This window comes from Anarhichas minor, unplaced genomic scaffold, assembly GCF_050575085.1.
Source record: "Anarhichas minor isolate MPS153535 unplaced genomic scaffold, ASM5057508v1 ptg000136l, whole genome shotgun sequence".
Lineage (NCBI taxonomy): Eukaryota > Metazoa > Chordata > Actinopteri > Perciformes > Anarhichadidae > Anarhichas > Anarhichas minor.
Window position 1 is genome coordinate 866,742 of NW_027466582.1, and position 22,687 is coordinate 889,428.

General features: G+C 41.4%; 1 protein-coding gene across 1 annotated transcript in view; it reads left to right on the forward strand.

The window, feature by feature from the left end:
• myt1la (myelin transcription factor 1-like, a) overlaps positions 1-22,388 on the forward strand; it is a 49,237-nt gene extending 26,849 nt beyond the window's left edge. The window contains exons 12-25 of the mRNA XM_076084196.1: positions 1,176-1,289; positions 2,664-2,884; positions 4,823-5,118; positions 6,086-6,310; positions 8,406-8,416; positions 10,346-10,468; positions 11,112-11,180; positions 12,009-12,071; positions 12,159-12,242; positions 16,894-17,115; positions 17,376-17,467; positions 17,548-17,651; positions 18,524-18,667; positions 22,248-22,388. Coding sequence (XP_075940311.1) covers positions 1,176-1,289; positions 2,664-2,884; positions 4,823-5,118; positions 6,086-6,310; positions 8,406-8,416; positions 10,346-10,468; positions 11,112-11,180; positions 12,009-12,071; positions 12,159-12,242; positions 16,894-17,115; positions 17,376-17,467; positions 17,548-17,651; positions 18,524-18,667; positions 22,248-22,388 — 1,909 coding nt within the window. The remainder of the gene's footprint in view (positions 1-1,175; positions 1,290-2,663; positions 2,885-4,822; positions 5,119-6,085; positions 6,311-8,405; positions 8,417-10,345; positions 10,469-11,111; positions 11,181-12,008; positions 12,072-12,158; positions 12,243-16,893; positions 17,116-17,375; positions 17,468-17,547; positions 17,652-18,523; positions 18,668-22,247) is intronic.
• The last annotated feature ends 299 nt before the right edge of the window (positions 22,389-22,687 follow it).

Consider the following 22,687-nt stretch of genomic DNA (forward strand, 5'->3'; position numbering starts at 1 on the left):
CCAGCTCACACAGCTTTCATGTCTGGCAGTCGCCATGGAAACGCCTTCATAGCAGCAGCCTCAGCCTCAGCAGCAGCTGCTGCCGTGCTGATCTGTCACACGATGCTCACACGCTCCTATCAACCTTATAAGTGTGTGTGTGTGTTTAACGGTATTTCATTCCTCCCGTGTATGAAGTGATTAGGAATCGCCCGGAGTGACAGACAGAGGGAGAAGCAGGAAGTCTAAGTTTTAAATACAAACTGTTTCTCAGGCTTCTCTTTTAGTCCAAAATTCACTGAAGAAAAACGACATTAGAGCCTCGTTAACGACTTAATTTAGGACAAACTGTCGGTTTTGTTTGGTGGTCAAATTGCTTTTTCAGGAGCTAAATCAACAGTTATGTACACGAGTTAACACGTTCTATTGTCACTTTATTTTTGGTTCTTTTTTAACTGGAGAAGGGATGCATGGCTTCTAGCTTTGTTCCCGTGGAGGTTCAATGAAACCTTGTGAACCTGAGGGGTTACACTTGACAAGGAGCGAATGAAAAACTACAAATTTAGAGGGTGTTGCTGGGAGTTGGTGTGAAGTAACGAGTTTGTTTAAACGGAAAGTGTTTTGATTGCAAACACGCCAAAGTCACATGAGGAAATAGTGTTTGTGTGCTTCAGCCCTCAGCTGTCAGTCAACCAGTCAGTCAACAGGCAGTCACCAGTGCCTAACCAGTTAGTAACATGGTAGTTAGTAAAGAGTCACCGCACCAGTCATTAGAACCAGTCAGTCAATGAACTAGTAAACTAGTCCGTACTTAACTGGTTGATAGTCAATTTATAAAACAGTCAGAAAGTCAGAAGTTGACCAGTTAGTCAGCTAGAAAACCAGTCAAACACACAGTCAGTAAACCAGTCAAACCTAGACTTTGTAAACCAGTCAGTCAACCAGTAAACCAGTCAAACCTAGACTTTGTAAACCAGTCAGTCAGTCAGGTGATCAGTCACAAACCATCAGTCAGTAAACCAGTAATGCATCATAAAGTAGGCCATACTCAATTCATAATTCATTGTGAACTGCTGTTCCTGACAGCTGAACCGGTCTTCAGCCAGATGCTGTGTGTGTGTGTGTGTGTGTGTGGACAGTACAGTATATGTAACCAGGCCGTGTGCTGTCTCCCCCCTCCTCCCTCCCTCCTCCAGTCTGTCCGGCTGTCCCATCGCTGCCGCAGATAAGATGGCGAAGGTCCACGAGAAGATCCTCCCGATTGAGAGCGGCAGTAAGACGTCCAATCAGACGTCAGACCGTGTCCTCAGGTAATGCCCACGCGGAGTTAGAACAACATTAAGATAACGTGTTTTAATAATAATAACGTGTTTTTATCATGAAGAGCAACCTTTAATTGTCATGCATTGATGAGGGATGCTGAATGGTGCATTCAAATCTAAAGATATCCCAGAAACACGAAGCCTGATTTGTCTTGATCTTTGTCATTTTGGGTTTGGTTAGCTATTTGACATTGCTGTCACATTCACAATTTATTTTTAAATCAGGGATGCTGCATGGCGCAGTGGATTCCCCACACTTGTGAATCTTAATGAGATGGGGAAGCTCAATAGTGCAGTAAAACTTCAAGGCCAAAAAGTGCCTCTAAAAAAGTTCCCAAAAAAACCAACAACATAGCTTTGGTAAATGCTTCAAGATTACATTTTTGTGCGTCTCTTTATGAAGGTTGCCAAATGGTGCAATGAAGTCACCAGCACATTAACTCAACCTTTTTACTTTTCTGGGTTGTCTGGGAAGCCAACATGCATTCTGAAACAGCTTTCAGTCAAATATATGACCCATTCAGGTACACTACAGATGCCAAATTGTGCACAAAAAATAGATTTCTTAAACCAGGGATGCTAAATTGTTAGTAGATCACCAGTAAGTAATGAAAATGGGTACTTTTCTTGTAGCAGATTGGATATATTTTTTTAATGTTTTGGTCATGCAGCTAAACCTGTAATTATCATATTTGAATCAAGGATGCTGAATGGTGCATTAAAATGGAAGCAGAAACCATGAATACAGCGCTTACCCCGGTTCATTGCCATTTTTGGTTGGGAAAACAGCAGTAGATTGTATTTAACAGTGTTAGTGAAATAACACCAAATGGTCCAGTACAATTCCCACACTTGCGTTAGTGGGAAGCAGCTGTAGATCATAGACACTTTAATTAAGTGGGGAAGCACAATAGTGCAGAAACAAATCACACTCTCAAAAAAATCCATAAGATAAAAAGCTTTGGGAAATACCTTTACACACATTTAAAAAAAAAACTCTTCTTACATGTGTTGCCTCTTAAATCAAGGATGCCAAATGGTTTCCTCTTTCAGAAGATTTGCAACATATTTTGTATGCATTTACTTATGTCGCATGAAGCAGGCATGTAAAAATAATGCAGAGAAATGAGCAGTGTGCTAACATCCCCCTCCTGAGCCAGTGTGTTTTGTCATGCAGATAAACCTTATTAATTAGGGAAGCCCAATGGTGCAGTCAAGTTTCCAGCATACAAAATGACTTTGTCTACTTTGTCTTGCTGATAGATAATCTTGGCTTTGGGAAACGGTGTTGATGTTGATTATATTTACACTTAAAGATGCTGAATGGCGCAGTAACAAAATCCCTTTCCGGTTGCCTTTCAGGCCGATGTGCTTCGTCAAGCAGCTGGAGATTCCTCAGTACGGCTACAAAAACAACGTCCCCACCAGCACGCCGCGGTCCAACCTGGCCAAGGAGCTGGAAAAATACTCCAAGACCAGCTACGACTACAGCGGCTACGACGCCCAGCATGGCGGCTACGGGAAGAGAGGCCCGGCAACCAAGTCCCACCACGGACGAGACACCTCCCCGAAAGGATACGACGGTAAGAAGAATCGTCATTTAGTGCATTTGTCTCCTTTGTTTGAAAAAAGGAAGGTGTGGTGTTTTCTTTTCTGGCTTCCCGGCGGAAAGAAATATGTCACAGTGGGTGGCAACAGCACGCAGGTGCTGCATCTACAGCACAATGCTGGAATCTAAATAAGTTAGAGAAGTGTCATGTTTATTCATATGCCACATTCTCCACCTCTGGCAAACAAAAAACATTTATTTGAATTTTTATTTCTACTTTTTATTGATAAATTCAAAATGAGCATAAAAAAACAGGATGGAAACAGATTTCCTGTCAGTCCTTTAAGGGAATAAAACCTGCAAAATGATCCCAGTATGGAAGATTTATTTTCTTTTTTCCTGTTCTAGGGAGAACATTTTGTACTTGACGACAAACACACACACACACTAACACACTCACACATGCTCTGTATAGTCAGTGTATTCTCTTTGTTAGAGCGCTGAAAACGCCGGTGTTTTCCGCCTCTCCACATGGCTAGAGTGGGAAAAAAAGCCGAGCAGAGTTATGGAAATGCCGAGCCAAGAGCCTTTGGATGGAGGTGATGGGAGGGATGGGAGGGAGGGAGGAGGTGCAGATGGAGGGATTGTGAAACGGGAGGGAGATAATGGAGGCGAGCCCGGTTTCTTTGGCTGGGAGCCATTAGTGAGACGCAGGCAAGAGAGGGAGGTTTTTTAGACGAGGTGTCTGTGCGCTCCCCTCCGTCACGACTCCCTCCCTCCCTCCTTTCCAGCATCCTTCCCTCCATCAGCATCGCTCCAGCCTGCCGAGCCCCGATTCACAATCGCACCATGCAGCACACAAAAATCGAGTTTTCTTTGTCTCTACAGCTGCCTCTATTTTCACCTCCCCCTGTTTTATTTCTCCTCTCGTCTGGTGTTATTCTATATTTATTTTGTTTTCAACAAAATCACATGAAAAATGTCTCAGTACTTTTCGACTCGTCTGTGGCTCGAAGCCCATTCGCTTCTACTTGAGACATAAATCTTCAATTATGTAGTTTCTATAAATAGTCCAGAATACCCCCCCCCCCCCAAAAAAAAGCTGGTTATTGTAGTTTTTAGCAAACGGAGGAAAAAGTGCATTTGCTGGGAACTATTTTCAGCAGCGGATTAATCCACATTTGGTGAGTATTTGTATGTGGGATTGAGTTAAAATACATTAATGTGAGTGTGTTCATAGTGACGAAGGAGCAAGTCACCAAGCGTGGAACGGTTTACACCGACTTCAGAGTGATTTAAAGGATTTTTGGGATGAAACAAAACAACAAAAACGATCTGTATCGGCCAAAACAGATCATTAACAATCATAAATTGGTATCGGCAGCAAATATAGCGTAATCGGGAGGATCTCCAAAAGTTATATTTGCTCTTTTTATGTTTTTTTCTTTTTTTATGATGCGTTGTCCCCTTTAAAACATTAACTATGTTTACATGCACCAAATATTCTGTTTTTTGCCCTAATTCCCCAAAACAATAAAACAATAAAACCAATAAAACAAATATTCCTAATGAGCTGTTTACATGGTGAATGAAAATTAATATTCCACTAATATTCCCATTTACATGCAGCCGGTCATATTTTGACCTCATGTCTCTTCCTCATCTTCATCACCAGTGAATCTCAGTGACGTCGTTCTCTTCTGTGTTCGACGGGTCGATGTCCTAACATGTCGTTTATCACGTCAAAAAATGTTTATTTGAGTCTTAATAAATATCACTATATAAATATCACCAGCCTCTCTGTTTCCCTTCATCAGTCTATTTTTTTGCATATTTTTAAATGGAACAGAACCTTTTTTTTTTTCATTTTTCATCCATCTGCTGCACAGTTTGGCCGAACGCCAGCACCAATCTAACAAATCAACCCTACGTGTGTGTGTGTGTGTGTGTGTGTGTGTGTGCCTCCCTGCAGCTAAGCGCTACTGTAAGACGTCGAGCCCGGCCAGCAGTACGACCAGCAGCTACGCTCCCAGCAGCAGCAGCAGCCTGAGCTGTGGAGTAGGAGGCGCTGGAGGAGGAGGAGGAGGTGTTGGTGGAGGAGGAGGAGGAGGAAGCAGCGCCAGCAGCACCTGCAGTAAGAGCAGCTTCGACTACACCCACGACATGGAAGCGGCCCACATGGCGGCCACGGCCATCCTCAACCTGTCGACGAGGTGCCGGGAGCTCCCGCACGTTCTGGGAGGGAAACCCCAAGACCTGCTGACTCAGGTAATGTGAGGCGGCACGCACCAACACGTCACATCCACACACACACTGGCAGGAAAACATATCGCAATATTTGAATAAGTTTAGGTTATTCTGTCAAATAAAGCACCATCTCAAGTATTAAAAATGAGATGGTGAAAGTTTGACTCATGCTCATCAAGGATTCAGGTTTATTTATGAAAACTTGTGTTAGTTTAGTTTTGACCATCTTTACTGGCAGTGATGATAAACATTGTAATCTGGATAACCTGTTTGTTTCCCCCCCCTGTGTTTTTCCATGTTTCCAGATCTCAGCAGTCCACTTGGTGAGTACAACGTTATTATTACTGATAGAAATGTGAAAATAAGACCCAAGTTGGAATAAAGTGGGCATCGTCCCTTTAAGGGGGATTTCATGCTGGTCTGTTTATCTGAATATGCGATCAGTTTAACTGAAACTTTGGCACCATGAGCTCCTAGTCTAAGATTGATATAATGATATTTTGAGGCAGATACTGATATTGATATTCGAGAGTATTAAAAAACATCTAGTGATGAAATATCAGCCAATACACAACATTTTGAAGAACCTCTTAGGCCATGTTAAGAGAGTTAACTGACTGGTGAAGAGTTAAGAAAATAATCGTGATGATGCCACGAAGAGATGTCAAACTTTTAAAGTTTTAAGTTGGGACGTGGAGTTTGAAAGACGTTGGCATTAAGAACTAAAAGCCAGGACATCTCGGCCTCTGCTGCTTTGATTTTGACCATTTTATATTTAATCTGTGACTTTATGAAGAAGAGTTGTGACCGCTTTAAAGTGTCCTGCACCAAACCTCAGAACCACTTTCCTTTGTTTCACCGCCACACTTTCACACACTATTGACAAGGCATGACAGAAATCCTCCCTTGGAATCTTGTTTCCTAGTTTGACGCCCAAATGGTCTAAATTTCTAAATGTGATCTTCCCCCCCTTGTCTGTCTCCATCAGAGTCCCGTCGGAGACCTGGACGACAGCGGTGCGGTGGACGTGGCCGGTCAGCCCGGCGGGCCGGAGGGCAGCGGGACGGTGTTGACCGCCCTGCAGCCGATGTCGCCCCAGCGGCAGGCTCTGCTCAGCAGCCGCTGCTACCAGCTGAGCGAAGCCGACTGCTGGGACCTGCCCGTCGACTACACCAAGATCAAACGCCTGGGGGACGAGGAGGACCACAAAGAGGTAACAGGACGGTCCACCACGTCGTCCTCATACAACTTATAGTAGAAACGTCGACGTGCGTCATACATACAGATTCCTCAGTGAGTTTTTATCTCTTATGATATCTTACAAAAAAGTTACTACTCAAGTCCAGCAACACGTGTCAGTTTCTGCTCCTGTACAGTCTTTTCAAAATCATCTTTTGTCTTCACAGAAACAAGTTAGTTGGATTCAGGCAACACAAATTGTTAGTTAGGTTTAGGAAAAGGTTGTGTTATTGGTTAAGACATCTACGAGTGGCGTTACTTCAGTATTGAAGTCACGTGAAATAAATCAATGATGACTTCTCGTTTCACACCGAGCACTGACAGCCGTCTCCTGGGTGAAAGACACGTCCACTACATATGAATTGATTTCGTCTACAAATTACAGCGCAGGAATTTTGTAGGTGCAGCTATGACCGCTGGATGAGGAAAGCCTTTTTGATCCAAAGATCCTCAACAGTTTGTAGATGAAGATATTTGTTTACACTGACACACATGAATGGATTCTTCTTGTAATTATTTTACAATCAGTTCAAACCGTTCGGAACTTTAAAACTGTGGAGGCAGAGAAAATAGAGTCACTTCACTGTAAACCTAAAACCTTTTATTTGAAGATTAATGTCAGGGTACGCATCGAATAAGTGAAATGAAAATGTTAAAATTGAATCATTTTTAGACCAAATTGAAGCTCTAAATGCCACTCAGGCTGCACACTCTGCCCTTACAGTCATGATTAAAGGCTTTAACCACCAAATTTAATATTTAGGCAGCCTGTCCCCTAATCATGCAAAATAAGGAGATAATTTGAAGCATGAAATTGAGAGATTTTAGGAACCCTGAGTTTATGTTAAAGGGTGCTCGCATAGATTAAGAGATGACTTACGCTTTATGAGCTGTTTAAAGAGGGATGCTGGTCCTCTGACGCAAAGCAGAAAAGCAACAAGGAGAAGTTGTGGACGTATTTTGCGAGGGCGTCATTTTTGCATCACTTTACATAGAAGGGAGAGAATTTTGTGAGTTTGGAAAGGTCTAGTATCTGCTCATGTAAAACTTCACTAACCAAAGGCACAGAAACGGCACGGAGCTCACCAGAGTTGTACATCACAGCTCAGTTCTTGCTGTTATTCCTCACCCTGGGGCCGCTCAATAGAAATCATTTAAAAAGAAAACAAAAGTCCAGAGACAAAGATAGGTGCTGTAAGAGAGAATATGTTGATTGAGCTTAAAAAAACATTGATATCAGAAGGAGACAATGTGTTACAGAAAGCGCAGAGAGTTTAAATGTCGGGCAGCGTGAAGATAAATCGAATCAGATCCGTTTTCATCAAACTTCCGAGAATTACACCTAATGTTCACATGATGTTCATGATGTTCATTAGGAAATGATGGTCCATTTAGAGTCAAATAGACCATAAAGCAGGGGATGCTTTAGGGCGGGGCTACACGGTGATTGACAGGTTTCTACCAGAGACGTATACGACGTCTCTACGTCACTCCTCCTCAGTCCAGATATGGTCACTTCCTGTTCACTGGTGGCAAAAACTAAGATGGCGACGGCAAATTCAGCAAACTCTAGGCTTTAAAACGGCCGTCCACAAACAAAATGTTAGCTCAAAAAGATCCAGTGCGGGGAGTCAGGTCGGTCCACCAGGATCAGACCCCCGGTGCTGGAGTTTGCAGTGACTGAATTCAAGATGCTACAGCTCAGCTAACTAAAAGTCCCTTTCCACTTTGGATCTGAACCCAGTAAACAAACTATCAAAACAGACCAGTTACTGTCACAGTAAACACACAGATGGCTGGACTATAAAAAGTGACGCCACGCTGAAGATTTTACGATACCAGTGTTATTTGTCTCTGAGTTTCAGCAGTTTGGTGATATTGGCGTATTCTTTCCCTGCTGTAAGTCAGCAGCTGGCTTCTTTTAATATTCATACCCTCTGACTGTAAGCTTATATTGCCTGGACCCATCAGAGGTGAAATGCTGCCCCCTGATGGTTCGACGTAGGTGGCCAGATGTTACACATTGCACCTTTAAGAGCAACTCTTACGTGACCACGTCGATCCTGTAGGAAATCACTCCGTCGTTCACTCATCCACTACTCACTGTATCATAAAGACTCGGTGAGTAAATTCAGATTTCAGGCACTTATCATTTACATCATCACTGAAAAGACATAAAATAGAAGAGACACAACCAGAAATTGACTTTACATCGGCTCCATTGTCAATACATTTAACATTCTTACATTTCACTCAGTGATACGTTATTCTGCCACAATATATGTGATTCTAGCAAGTAAGTGCAGCCAATGTGTGAAAAGTGATTGCAAACTAAATCAATGCCAGCTTTAGTTCTGTGCTGCTAATAATGCTAATTGCTAATTATGCATGTGTCTTCAAATAACTTTTTTTGTGCTCCAAAACATTTAGGATTTGTATCTTTAGAAAACCTCTGGAGCTTAAGGGCATTTCTCCAAGTCAAAATAAATGTGATAGCATTTATTTTTTTAATTTGTGAGTCAAAGGATTCTTACTTTTGTCTTTCACTTAAGTTTAAAATGAAACTTTTAGCAGTTGGATAAATTGATGGGAGGGATTGCGGTCGTCCCTCCAGCGGGCTGAGTGCGCCCTCGTGTGGTACAGAAGCTGCACTGCGTCGTCTCAGACCCAGCAGCTCTCTGAATGAACGCTCCAGGAGCTCCAGCGCGGTGCATTAAAATGCTGAATTACACCACTAATACATAAGTTAAACACGATAGATCCTCTGCACGCTGTAAAATCCTCGTAGATCTGATATCACACAGAGCAATCCATGCAGCAAATTGCTACACTTGCCTCGTTGGATTCGGAGCGCCGGAGTGAAAGGTTTTTTAATCAGGAGAGTAATTGCGTTCGTTAATGAAGCACGACGTTGCAGAGGAGGCCGCAGCCTGGAGCTCGCCGGCTGATGGGATTTTTTTCTCTCCAGACAGTCCTGAACGATTTCTGCTCCCAACTGAGGAGGTGTGATGTGTGGACTGCAGAGCAGACTGCAGTGCTCACTGCCACAAAGGGCTCTCGATCACCGAGTCCAACTGGTGCAGGAGAACTTTGAACTGGTTAACTGGGGCTGATTTATCTCACTGAAGCATTGCCACGTGTAGGAGTAATCAAATAATACACATATAACATGAAGAAAAGTCACGTGACTTCACGTTAGTCTGTAAAGGAACTCCACCACGGTCACGTGACTTCACGTTAGTCTGTAAAGGAACTCCACCACGGTCACGTGACTTCACGTTAGTCTATAAAAGAACTCAGTGACTTAACGTCTCCACCACTAAGCTAAAGGAGGACTAGTGTTCTACTGAGGACGTTTGGTCGTCTCATTTACACTCTTTTTAAAGACACCTAAAAGCTTCTTGGTCATTGATTTCTTGTCGCTAATACGCCCTGCCTTTTTTGTGCAATAAAAACAAACTACAAAACACACTGAGAATAGCTGCAGAGGTCTAAACGTCACAATTTCAAAAAAGGGACTTTTTGTATGTAACTGTGGAAACACAGCGGTGCATTTTAATCATCAGAAAAGCTGCTAATACACACGGTGAATAAACAGCAAAACAGTGTAGGTTATTTTGCTGAAGTTTGGCAGTGAGCAGAAGGATGTTTATTGTGTTTGAGTGACATTTAAAAGTTTTAAATGGCTTAAAAAAAGGCTTTAATGATCACAAAACTGCATGTTCAGCCATGCGACACAACAAATGTGATCACTCATATGTCCCCATTAGAGGTTAAGGGGAAATTAATTATGAATGGGGTACTACAGGAGGATAAAATAACAGATAATTCAAGCAAAGGAAAAATCCACCAGTGAGTTTTGCTTCTCTCAAACTAAATTGTGCAAGAAAAGTGAGATTAAACTAGAAAAACCTCACATTAAATGACTTGATAAGATGAATATTCATGTTAATCATGGAGCCCGTAGTGACGTATTGTAGTCTGCATATTTCTCGTCCCTGCACCAGAGCGACGAGCTGGACCCCTTCCAGGAGCTGCTGGACGAGCAGCGCTACCCGGCCGAGGTCACCATGCCCAGCCCCAAACACCACAAGTACCCGGCCTGCAAGGAGGGCAAGAAGGAGCTCATCACGTAAGACTCACTCGTACCACGTTCACAGAGCGCTGTCGTACAAGTACTTCACTTTGTTGTTCCTTCAATGGAAGCTGGCCTGGAAGATGTGCTCTTACAGACATACATTTAGAACAGTAGCCAGCAGTACAAAAGAAGAAAAGGGCAAAAGAAAAACAGAAAATACTCCTTTTAAGAGGGGTAAAAATAATTAACCAATGATATCACCATGAAACTTCCCCATTGATTACTGACATGATGTTTTCTGAAATGTTATGTTTAAATAGCATGAAGCATTATATTATTAAATATGTGCTCATTTGGATACATTTCTAAAACATAAATCTGAACATTGGATGAAGCCAGGTTCAAAATTGTTGTTTAATTTTGTTGACGTGTCAAATGTTTTTACAGAGGGACTTTAGGATATCTCTTTGCATCACTCCTTAAATAAATAAAAAATACTGTCAACAGCCATGAAAAAAATCCATTTCAACATGTTTTTAGTGATAAAATTACTATTGGGGAAAATAATTGCATAAGAGAATTGAACTTATTGTTGAAAAGGTTGAAAAACATTAACAACGTTTTAATCTGAAGGCAAAATTCAGAATCACGTTAGATTGTTGTTGGAGTTCAGTTTGTGTCTCTTTCCCTCCTGCAGGTTGTCAAGCTGCCAGCTGGCCGACAAGAACATCCGCGGGATTATGACGACCAACTCTCAGGACCTCAGGTGAGTCTACAAAGTCCACGACCCAGACCCATTGTGTTTCATCTTTATGTTTCATCTTTAATCCTTAATGTTTCTGTGTACATTTAGTTAGCCAGGCTTGTTTACCTTTATTTTTTTTATGTCTCCGGCTTCCACTGGTAACCGTGTTTAACGCAGGCGGCAACCTCCGGTTCTGTCGAGTGAAGTCAATGTTGAAGTGTCTTAAAGCTGCATTCTCTCTAATGTCCACCAGGGGGCGACTCCTCTGGTTGTATGGAAGTCTATGAGAAAATGACTCTACTTCTCTCTTGATTTATTACCTCAGTAAACATTGTAAACATGAGTTTATGGTCTCAATCTCTAGTTTCAAGTCTTCTTCAATACAGCATGATGTTCATTTAGTACATTATGGTCCATTTAGAGTCAAACAGACCATAAAGCAGGGGATGCTTTAGGGCGGGGCTACACGGTGATTGACAGGTTTCTACCAGAGACGTATACGCCGTCTCTACGTCACTCCTTCTCAGTCCAAATATGGTCACTTCCTGTTCACTGGTTGCGAAAAAAACAACATTGCGACGGCCGTAATCCAAGATGCGACAGGAAAATTGCCAAACTCAAGGCTTCATAACATCAGTCCACAAACCAATGCGCGACGTCACGATGACTACGTCCACTTTTTAAAAGTCCGTGAGTGTGAAAATTGGCGCCAATAAATAATTCTGAGCATGTTCAGAACACTCCAGACCACTAAACAAGACCAGATCTGAGCAGTCTGGAGTCCAATTCGGGGGTCAAGTCCGTGGTTGAAGACCAAGTCGCTGTTTAACCCTTGTGTTTGTGCCTTAGGTGTCCGACCCCCAGCTGCGATGGATCTGGACACATCACTGGAAACTACGCCTCCCACAGGAGGTAACAGTAATCGCGCTTCGGACTCCGAGCAGCTACAAACGAAACAAATACAGTACTTCACTGTACAATTTGTCTTCTGTCCTGCAGTCTGTCTGGCTGTCCACGAGCCAAGAAGAGCGGCATCAAAATACTCCACAGCAAAGAGGACAAGGACGACCAGGAGCCAATCAAGTAAGGTTTCTTTAAAGCTTTGAAATGAGGGAAGTTTCAGGAGGGGAATTATGAGAAGTCTAACCATCGAATTAGTCATTTTTACTGTCGATATGCTAATTTTATTCCCTCTATTCACTAAATGATGCTCTCAAACTACCTCCTCACCTCTATCTCATGGACGACATTCATATACCTTCATCACATCCAGTCAGTGTTCAGTTTCACAGGCAAAACCTGGAGTTTCTCAGTCCAAGACCAGAATAAATCCCTATTAAAACCAAGCAGTCTGCGACAGAGAGGACAAGGAAAAACAGAGTGAAGACGATTTTTTAACGCTATTAATTTTAGAATGTTAATGAGTTAATTTCAGAGCAACGTTTTGTATTTTGAGGACATTTATTATTAATAATAAACAACACCAAAATGCAAAATACTCGTCTGCAAATATTTGATGTCTTTATTGTGAAAGGTAAGAACTGAAGAGGTAGATCTGGTTGAAAGGAGTAGATGTTTAATAGATACAGGTGGAACTTATCCCGCTCTGCTCAACATTATTCACGGTCTTAAAGCTCAGAAAAAAAGACCTCATTGTGAAATGAAGTTGCTTTTTTAAGTGTGAATAAGTTGCAGGCAGGTAAAGCCCCCTACATCTAAAATCTGTTCCCCATGATGACAAAGGCAACACAGCATTTAAGAATTTTTCCATGTTTATAAAAATAAAATAGAAGAAATATTACATTGACTTAAGTATTCGGACTCAATATACTTTAATTAAAGCACTGTTGGTGGTGATTACAGCCTCAAGTCGTATTGGGTATGAGAAGTCAATCATAGACTGTACATAAAAAGTGGACGTAGTCATCGTGACGTCGCCCATTGGTTTGTGGACTGATGTTATGAAGCCTCGAGTTCGGTGATTTTTCGGTGAAACAGCCGTCGTTATGTTGTTTTTTTTGCAACCAGTGAACAGGAAGTGACCATATCTGGACTGAGGAGGAGTGATGTAGAGACGCCGTATACGTCTCTGGTAGAAACCTATCAATCACTGTGTAGCCCCGCCCTAAAGCATCCCCTGCTTTATGGTCTGTTTGACTCTAAATGGACCATAATGTACTAAATGAACATCATGCTGTATTGAAGAAGACTTGAAACTAGAGATTGAGACCATAAACTCATGTTTACAATGTTTACTGAGGTAATAAATCAAGAGAGAAGTAGAGTCATTTTCTCATAGACGTCTATACAACCAGAGGAGTCGCCCCCTGCTGGTTAGTAGAGAGAATGCAGCTTTTAAAACACTTCCGTTCCGCATTGGCTTCACTCGTCAGAACCAGAGGTTGCCGCCTGGAGTCAACCTCCGCACACCTGGATTTGGTGATTTTCAGCCGGTCTTCTCTCAAGGACATTCACACAGTTGTCCCTCCGTTTTGTCTCTGCCATGTGTTTCAGAAAAGTCTGAGGTACTGAAGCTCTAAGACCAGGTTTGCATTTAGGACATCTTTGTACTTTGTGCTCCGTTTGGCTTCCCCTCAACCTTACCCTGACCAGTCCCCCCAGTTTCTGCCACGGAAAAGTTTCCTCCAGATGTGACACTTAAAAGTTGAGACCCTAACAGTTCAATCTTGGTTTCACCAGACCAGATAATCTTCTCACTTTAGGTACTGTTTTACAAAGTCCAAACAGCCTTTTTGTGTTTTTCCCTGACGAGAGGCGTCCGTCTGGACACTAAAGCCATAAAGCCCAGATTGGTGGAGGGTTGAAGTGATGGCTTTTCTTCTGGAAGTTTCTCCCCACAGGAGCTCAGCCTCTCTTTACCTTTATCCCCCAATTGTTCAGTTTGGTGGGCGGTTGGCTCTAGGAAGAGTCCTGACTGTTGACTTCTTCCATTTTTACATATTACGCAAACAAATGTGCTCTTCTTTAATGCAGCAGAAATGGCTTTTTGTGGACCTGTGCCTCGGCTCAATCCAGTCTTTGAACTCTGGAGGGAGTTTCTTCAACCGCATGGCTTGTCAGCTGTTATATAGACAGAAAGGGGTGTGTCTGTCCAAATCATGTCCAATCAGCTGATTTAACACAGGTGGACTCCAATCAATCTGGAGCAACATCTAAAAGAAGATCAAGAGAAATTGGAGGCACCTGAGCTGAATTTCAAGTGTCAGAACAAAGTGGCTGAATACTGAATACCGTTTTTGAAAAATAATTCTCACATGCATTTAGTCATTTGACCCATTGTTGATATAAAAGCTTTAAGGAAATTAATTCAGTAATTTATGGGTAAAAATTACCGCATTGAGTAAACACAATTATTGTCGATGATTGATCGATCATTGTCATTATTATTGAGGATCGATTGATACATTTTTTAGCATACCAAATGTAAGAAAATGGTGAAAAATACCCATTGCAAGTTCTCTGCTTGTTTTGTTCGACCAGCATTCTAAAACCCTGAGATATTCAGTTTACAATGATAATGCTCGATGAATAAGGATTAATTGTCCTGCACTAGTTTGAAGAGTCATTTTAAAATGCCAGTGTCTCAGAAATTCTGCCCATTGAAACCTACCGAGCTTAGTGTATGTCACAGTTGTTAACTTCATGAATAAAAGATTCATATTTAGTGTTAAAGGTGTGTATATATAAATCATAGCAGCCACATTACAGTGACGTCTCTCTGTCTGTCATATTAACAGATTCATCTTCTCTCTCTTAAAATGCTGCCTGTGTACGCTGACCTTTCTAACTTTAGGGAAGCATATTTTAGAGATGAGCGGTGGTCAGTCCTCCACTTCACCTCCCGCTCCCTGCAGGCCGAGAGCACTAAAGGTTAGCACTAGTGAGCACTTGACATTTTCCTTAAAGCAGAGCCATAATGTTAAGCCAATATGACCTTGTGAATAATAAGTTCAGCTGGTGTCAGTCTGCAGCCAGCTGTTGCTGCTACCTCCGTTCCCTCCACCATCATCGTTAACTGCGGAATCATAATTAAGCTAAAACCTGAGCTCGGCTAGGGAGCGGCCCGCCGACGCTCGGCTCATTCTAATCAGCACAAATGTCACTGCAAAGGGCGTTCTGGGATGCAGGAGGAAGAGCGGAGTGTCATCTGCAGAGCGAGCAGTATTATCACGTTTAGCTCAACAGCTACGCCTTGCTTTTGGGGGCAGCTGTAGCTCAGTGGCTAGAGCGCTTTGTCCTTCAATCACATGGTTGGTGGTTGGCGAGACATTGAACCCCAAGTTGCTCCTCATGCTTAGAATGAGTTAAATGCAGAGGTCAAAAGAAATAAAGTTATGTTTTTTATAGGCATCTAGTTTTGGTGAAAACATTTTCCAACTATCAGTTTTTAGCTTTTGTTCCTTTCAGACAACCATTGGTTTTAATTAATTCATTCCCATTAAATCCAGTTTGAGACGTCAAACTTGCTACAAATGGATAATACATCATAACCAACATTTAGTTTAGTCAAAGTTACGTTATCGTTGCAACCTGGTTTCAGTCCAGTCAGCGCCCCTCAACGTCTGAATACGGACAAACCACAGACTGTATATAAGAAGTGGACGTGGCCATCGGGACGTCACCCATTGGTTTGTGGACTGATGTTTTGAAGCCTCGAGTTCGGGGATTTCACCATTTTGGATTATGGCCGTGGCCATGTTGTTTGTTTTGAATATCATGCTGTATTGAAGAAGACTTGAAACTATAGAGATTGAGACCATAAACTCATGTTTACAATGTTTACTGAGGTAATAAATCAAGAGAGAAGTAGAGTAATTTTCTCATAGACTTCCATACAATCAGACTTCTTTTTGCAACCGGAGGAGTCGCCCCCTGGTGGTCAATCGCAAGCAAATACAGAACTTTTACTCAGGAGACCAGTGTTCATGTCTTGTGTGAAATTAAAAGTGGAGTGTTTTTTCTGATGTTATGTTGGTACAAACATACTTATTTTAAGCCAAACCATGATGTTCTTTCTAATCCTAACTAAGTGGTTTTGTTTCCTAAACCTAATCGCCACTGCAAACCTTACTACGCAAAGGTCTGTGGTCTTTTCCCCAAGCGGCAAACTACGATGAGCGGGGATGAGATTTCGTTGTATCGTTGCTCGGTAACCTCATTGAAAACAAGCACCAGTCACAGCTCTCTTTGAGGAAACATTTGGATTTCTCCATGGCATTTCAAAGTCTCAGTTCGACTGATATGCTGCTGCATATGTATCGCGTCATTTCCTGTAAGTAAAGAAATTAAAAGTGTCTTTCACTTTTTTTTGTATACAACCTGCAGAAATTGTATGCAATGACAATTAGTATTTATACAATTTTGCAACCCATCGGCTCCCGGTCTGAGGACGATTCAGCCTCTGGGGGCAACTGCCAATATTTCAGGGGTTCCGGTGAAGCCAAGACTTCCTCCTCCATACGACGGCCATTGGTTATAGTCCAATTAGCAATGCCACTCGGACTACAAACAAACTACTTCCTTGTTGTCTGCATATAAATGGAGAGTATGTAGGCAACAGGGCATGAATTTGATTTGTTTCTTGCTTTGAGAAGATTTGATAAAACTTTTGAAAGCTCAAGTTAAAAAAACTAAAAAAACAAGGTAACCAACCGCTGACTGTGATGGATTTTCTTATCTCGAGCACTTCGTCAACTCTGTTTCTTCCTCCCAGGTGTCCGGTGCCGGGCTGTGACGGACAGGGTCATGTGACGGGGAAGTACGCCTCCCACCGCAGCGCGTCAGGCTGCCCCCTGGCGGCAAAAAGGCAGAAGGACAGCTACGTCAACGGCTCGCAGTTTGTCTGGAAATCTGGCAAGACGGACGGCATGAGCTGCCCGACGCCTGGCTGCGACGGCTCGGGACACGTCAGTGGGAGCTTCCTGACCCATCGGAGGTGGGCGTGGCTCTGTGTCATTCTGTTTCAACTGTATCACACAAATTTGTTGTTATTACAGTTTTCATTGATAGTTTTCCTCTGCTCTACAATGCTTATCTTGATGACCATTTTGCAAATCATAATGCACGTAGATCGATTTCCTTCCTGTTCATTTACGCATGTGAAAATTAGAATCAGCTAGCACGCACTTGTAAACTTGCAGCAGATTGATAACTTATCGCAGGCAAGTTTTCGTCAATGTGTGCATTTTATTCCAGTCTCTCCGGGTGTCCCCGTGCCACCTCGGCCATGAAGAAGGCCAGGATGAGCGGGGTGGAAATGCTGACAATCAAGCAAAGAGCAAGCAAAGGTCAGAGCCAAACCAGAACCAGAAACAGAGAAGAAGGAAGGGAAAGAACATATCTGAATTTAATGAATTTTTTGTGTCAGGCATCGAAAACGATGAAGAAATCAAACAGCTGGATGAAGAAATCAAAGATCTGAACGAGTCCAACACTGCAGTCGAGTCCGACATGATAAAACTGAGGACACAAGTAAGATGGCTTCTGAGTGTGTGTTTACTGTAGTATAAATACATGAAGTATACAAATAAACCAGACAGTGCTAAGGGTTTATATCGGATATGGAACATAATTCATGTGAGTGGAGCATTTGAGAATTCACTACAGCACAAGCAGAGAGACAGGGAGTCCTTATATTTCACTGCCGACGTTTCACAGATGATGCAGCGTTTTACGTGGAAGATCTTCCAAATTAGAGAACAAACTTCTCAGTTAGCATCGAGGTCTTCGTTTACCTCAACTAAAGAGACAGCTAGACCTTTATTCAAAAGAGGTTTGTATAAGAGACATTCCTTTATTCCTGATTCCCCCCATGTTATATAGCTTATTTTAGTCAGACATCTTTTTTTATCTGCTCCAAATTTCAAACTACTTCATCCATGTTGACCTGTTGTCTTGGTCAATTTAATATGTGGATTTTCTCACAGAAATACTGTTTTTTATTTACTAGTTAAATCCAACTGATTCTACTTTGTTGTTTTTTTGATTGGTGTTAAAGAACTATCATGAAACTCAACACCTGTACAGATATTTCATAATAAAAGCCCTTCTGCAGCATTTTAGCGCTTTCTGGGTATGCTTTTAATCTGAAACATCTGCAGCAAGTGATCAGGAAATGGCAAAGTAGAAGCCAAGGGAATTAGTTAGTAATTAAAATCAGTATTTCTGTTAAAGATAGAAACTTAGAACAGAAGATTAGTGAGTACAATACATTTATATTAGTACCACAACAGACATCTTTCATGAGCCATTATCTTGCACTCATTCCCCGTCATCTCTCTAATAAATCCCACCGCCATCAAAAACAGTATCTGCTGCTGATGATTACTTTCCTCGTCTATCAGATCACCACCATGGAGACCAGCCTGAAGTCCATCGAGGATGAGAACAAGGTGATCGAGCAGCAGAACGACTCGCTGCTGCACGAGCTGGCCAACCTCAGCCAGTCGCTCATCAACAGCTTAGCAAACATCCAGCTTCCACACATGGTAAGAAATAAGTTGACTGTACCTTCAGGCAAACGGTTTGTTAAGGATGATATTTTTTACAGTCTTAGGCTTCAAATAGAAATACTTAAAGTAATATTGTCTTTCATCATCAGCTTTGCTTTAGATTCATTTTAGTCAAATGATCTCAAATCTTAAGAAATGAAATGTAAGAATCCTCTAAACTTTTATTTTGGTAGGTAATAGGTCAATAACTTCCCTTCACAATAAGAGCTTATTGATCATTCTAGAAATAGTTGGTAGCTGGTGTCTACAGGTAGCTGCTTTCTTCCTCCATTTAACAAACATATAATCCTTCAGGCAATTCAATTATTTACTGAGAACAAGTGCAGTGAAAAGTCAAATTTGGCCATTTAGGTAGAAATATTGTGAGGATTGGACATGATTAAATGAAGGGATTGTTTGAACTCTACGTTAATTCCTGCAACGGCAAAAGTACGAAGTAAGTAGTACTAAATTTCCAGAGGGACATAAATTTGTCTATAATCTTCTATTCTATTCTTAAAACATCATTCTATAACAAGTGGATAAACTGCAGAAGAGTGGATCTCGTTTCACTAAGTAAATGTTGTTTTTAGATTTGTTATAGATGATTGTCGTATCTCAAAACATGAGTACTGTCAGATTCTTTTGCTCTTGCATTGAAGAATTTTATTTTTTACGACTAAATAACAGACAAATTTGCTGAATTTCAAACTTGAAATAAAAGATTAATTTCATTTGTCAATTTATCCGAAGGGAGTTCAGAGCTTCTGTCAGATGTTTGTCTGTTTCATATTTAATGTGCTAAATTTGTTTCCTGCTTTATTTCAAACACTGAAATGTCTTTGTGAGAAAGTAAAAAGATCCGAGGTGATCTGACACTCAGGTTTTTTTTACTCATCTGCTTCTTTCAGTTCGTCACCTTCTTCTTTTTTCCCCAGCAGTCCATGCTGTGCTTCTTCTGTGCTTGACAATGCCTCACAGAGTTTCGCATAAAGAAACATCCCTGCGTCTCTTTTTCAGTTTGAGTGAAGCGCTCACGGCTGTTTTGACGTCATGTCGTCTCGGTGTAGAAAGAAGACTGGGGCTAGTTGGATATTCTCTCTTTGAGCAGTATGAACCTGAGCTACTTGATAACTGGACTCTTAGCTTCTTGTGCTTCTAGTCATGTGCGGGTTTGCCTCATATCACACTGCAAGAAAGATATCCATCTTGAAATAAGCTCTAAATCCTGCTCACTGGATGTTATTTATTTTTTAATATAGCTCTTGCTTCTTTTCAGATAGTCACACGATTTTCCTCAAATTAGTTGATTTGCGTGAGTGGAGACTTTTGTGGAATTTTTCCCTTCTTGTTTTCAGGAAAACTAAATCAAAGGCTCCCTTCACACTGCAGAACTTTTGAGCAAATGTTCACATGTGTTGTAGGATATAAGATACACCCAATATTAATAATAATGATAATAATAATAACAAAAATAGGTGATATCCATTTTAGTTTCACTAAAGTTCACTTACAGTACGAGCAAACTTTATGGTGTCAATTTATTTTATTCTCTCCCCAAATTCATGGTTAAATATTGACTTTTGATTTGAGTGCTCAAAGAGAATTGTTTTTTGGTTTTAATAAATCAGAATCTGTGAGACTTTCAGCTGCGGTGTGAACAGAGCAGGAGGGGGAAGGACTTGCTAAGGCGGACGTTGTGTTTTTTTTCTGGGTGTAGCTTAAGAAGCCATGTGACGCTGCCATGTGTCCAGCGGGCTAATAGACTTCTCTGTACACCCTCTCCTGTAGAAACCGCCACCACAGAAAGAGGCCCCAGTAAAGCATAACTGCTGTTTACAGATGCCTCCCAGAGTAAGAGATCCATTTATCCTTTATCCAATTATCCTTCTCTTCTGCACTGTCACCCCCCCCCCCCCCCCCCCCTCCCTTTCCTAAAGCTCCTTTAGCTCACTGTGGCGTCTGCAGACTGTAACTTGGTGGATTCAATAGTGACATTAACAGTAGCTAACCTACTGGTGGACCATTCCAGATAAAAACAATCAGATGTGTTTTGATTTTTACCAAATTACATTTATGCAAACCATACGATTCGTTGAATGTAGACGTCTGTGAATCAAAACTATGCTTTGTAAACACGTTTTCTATCAGTTTTGTTTCACGCTTACAGAAACGTACAACGCCTCGAGGCTAATGTTGTGAAACGATTGACGAGGTTCAGTCAAAAAACTATTTGATTAATGTCAGAAAAAAAATCAGGGTTTGATTTTTTTTGTTGAAATAATAACTGTCACAACATAATTACTAAAAATAAACAACTGCCCTGCAGACTTTCTTACGTAATGTCACATAGCAAGCGTAGCAATGTTAGCAGCTTATATAAAGTTACGAAAAAAGCGAAAATATTTACTTTTAGTTTTACAGGGGACACAAACAGCGGTGTCCTGGGGGGTGAAAGTCCTGTTTGTTTGACTAGTCAACCACCTCTCCCACAAGTCCTTTTGTAAACTCTCTCGCTTCTTATACTCATTATTATACCATGTAGAATTCAATAACTGTTGCCCATCACACTACGTCACTTGCTCTGACAGAATGCAAAAACATTAACATTCAACGTATCCGTAGTTTGCAGAAACGTACAATGCCAACATTTTTAACATATTTCAAATCAGGAAATAATGGGATTGGTTGAGCAGTTGAACGCAGTGCAATTGGGTGCATGGAAAACCTTCAGGAATATGCAAATAAGAATGAAATACAGATTTATTACACAAAAAGAGAAATGATGAAATAACAAAAATACAGTGTGCCACACAACCAGCTCCACAGCCTTACTTTCTACCTAAGGCACTCCACTTCCTGTATTAGCTGTGAACATTGGCATTGGACGTAAATCATGAGATGCTGGAAATGTTTGTATAGACAATCACTTTTGGGGATACTGGGCTGAGAAAGCTCATATTGAACAAAAATAACTGGGCCTCAAATCGAGCCTTGTGGGACGCCACATGCAAAACAAACTGTGGTCATTCCACACAAACAGAAATCATGTTTTAACAACACTAACGTTGTTTGACACTGAGGTCAAACTCAACCAATAAGAATATGTTTGAAGCCAAAGCTGCTCTGTCTTTGAGAAATATCTTCACGACCAAAACCTCCTAGTCGGCTCAGCTAACGTTAACTCCCAGTTGTGTCTCCCTCATCGGACCATTAACCCATTAGTTTTTAACATCCTGATTTTGTGTCCATATGCTAAACATTAACCTTCCATCCATCCACCAGCTAACCATTCCGCTCCTAATTTTTTGCATGGTTTGGAGTTGCATTGCGTAGACCTTCACAGGATGAAGTATAGATAATAATCATAACATAATAAGAAAGGAGTATTTCAGTGAGTTTGTGTAAGCGAGGTGTTCCCTTCCTTCCTCCCTTCCTTCCTTGCTGCCCGCTCTTCTTCCAAACCCTTCCCCCACAATGTTTATAGAGAAAATATATACTGGCTGTCAAGAAACACAAACTCTAATCCCTCTGACTGTTCTTCTTTTCTTTTTCATGGGTTTCTTTCCTCTCTCAGGAGCCAATGAGTGAACAGAACTTTGACACTTATGTGAGTACATTGACAGACATGTACACTCACCAGGACCAGTACCAGAGCCCGGAGAACAAGGCGCTGCTGGAGAACATCAAACAGGCCGTTCAGGGTATCCAGGTGTAGCTCTGACTGAGGCCGAAATAACAAATGCAAAGCAAAAACAACAACAGAAAAAAAAGTCTAAAAGAAGGGAATGGGTTGTTTTTTGCTGCTGTAATCTAACATAGTTATTTTAATTCTTCTGCTGTTATGCTCTCAACTCCATGGGTATCTCTGTTTTTTATCATTTTGATTGTCGTTGCCTTGCTTTGAAAAACAATTTACCAACGTTTTAAACAAACATTCACGTTTTGTACATTTTCATATGACCTAATATAATGTGACGTACTGTTTATAGCTGCTAATGTATGCACATTCTAGTG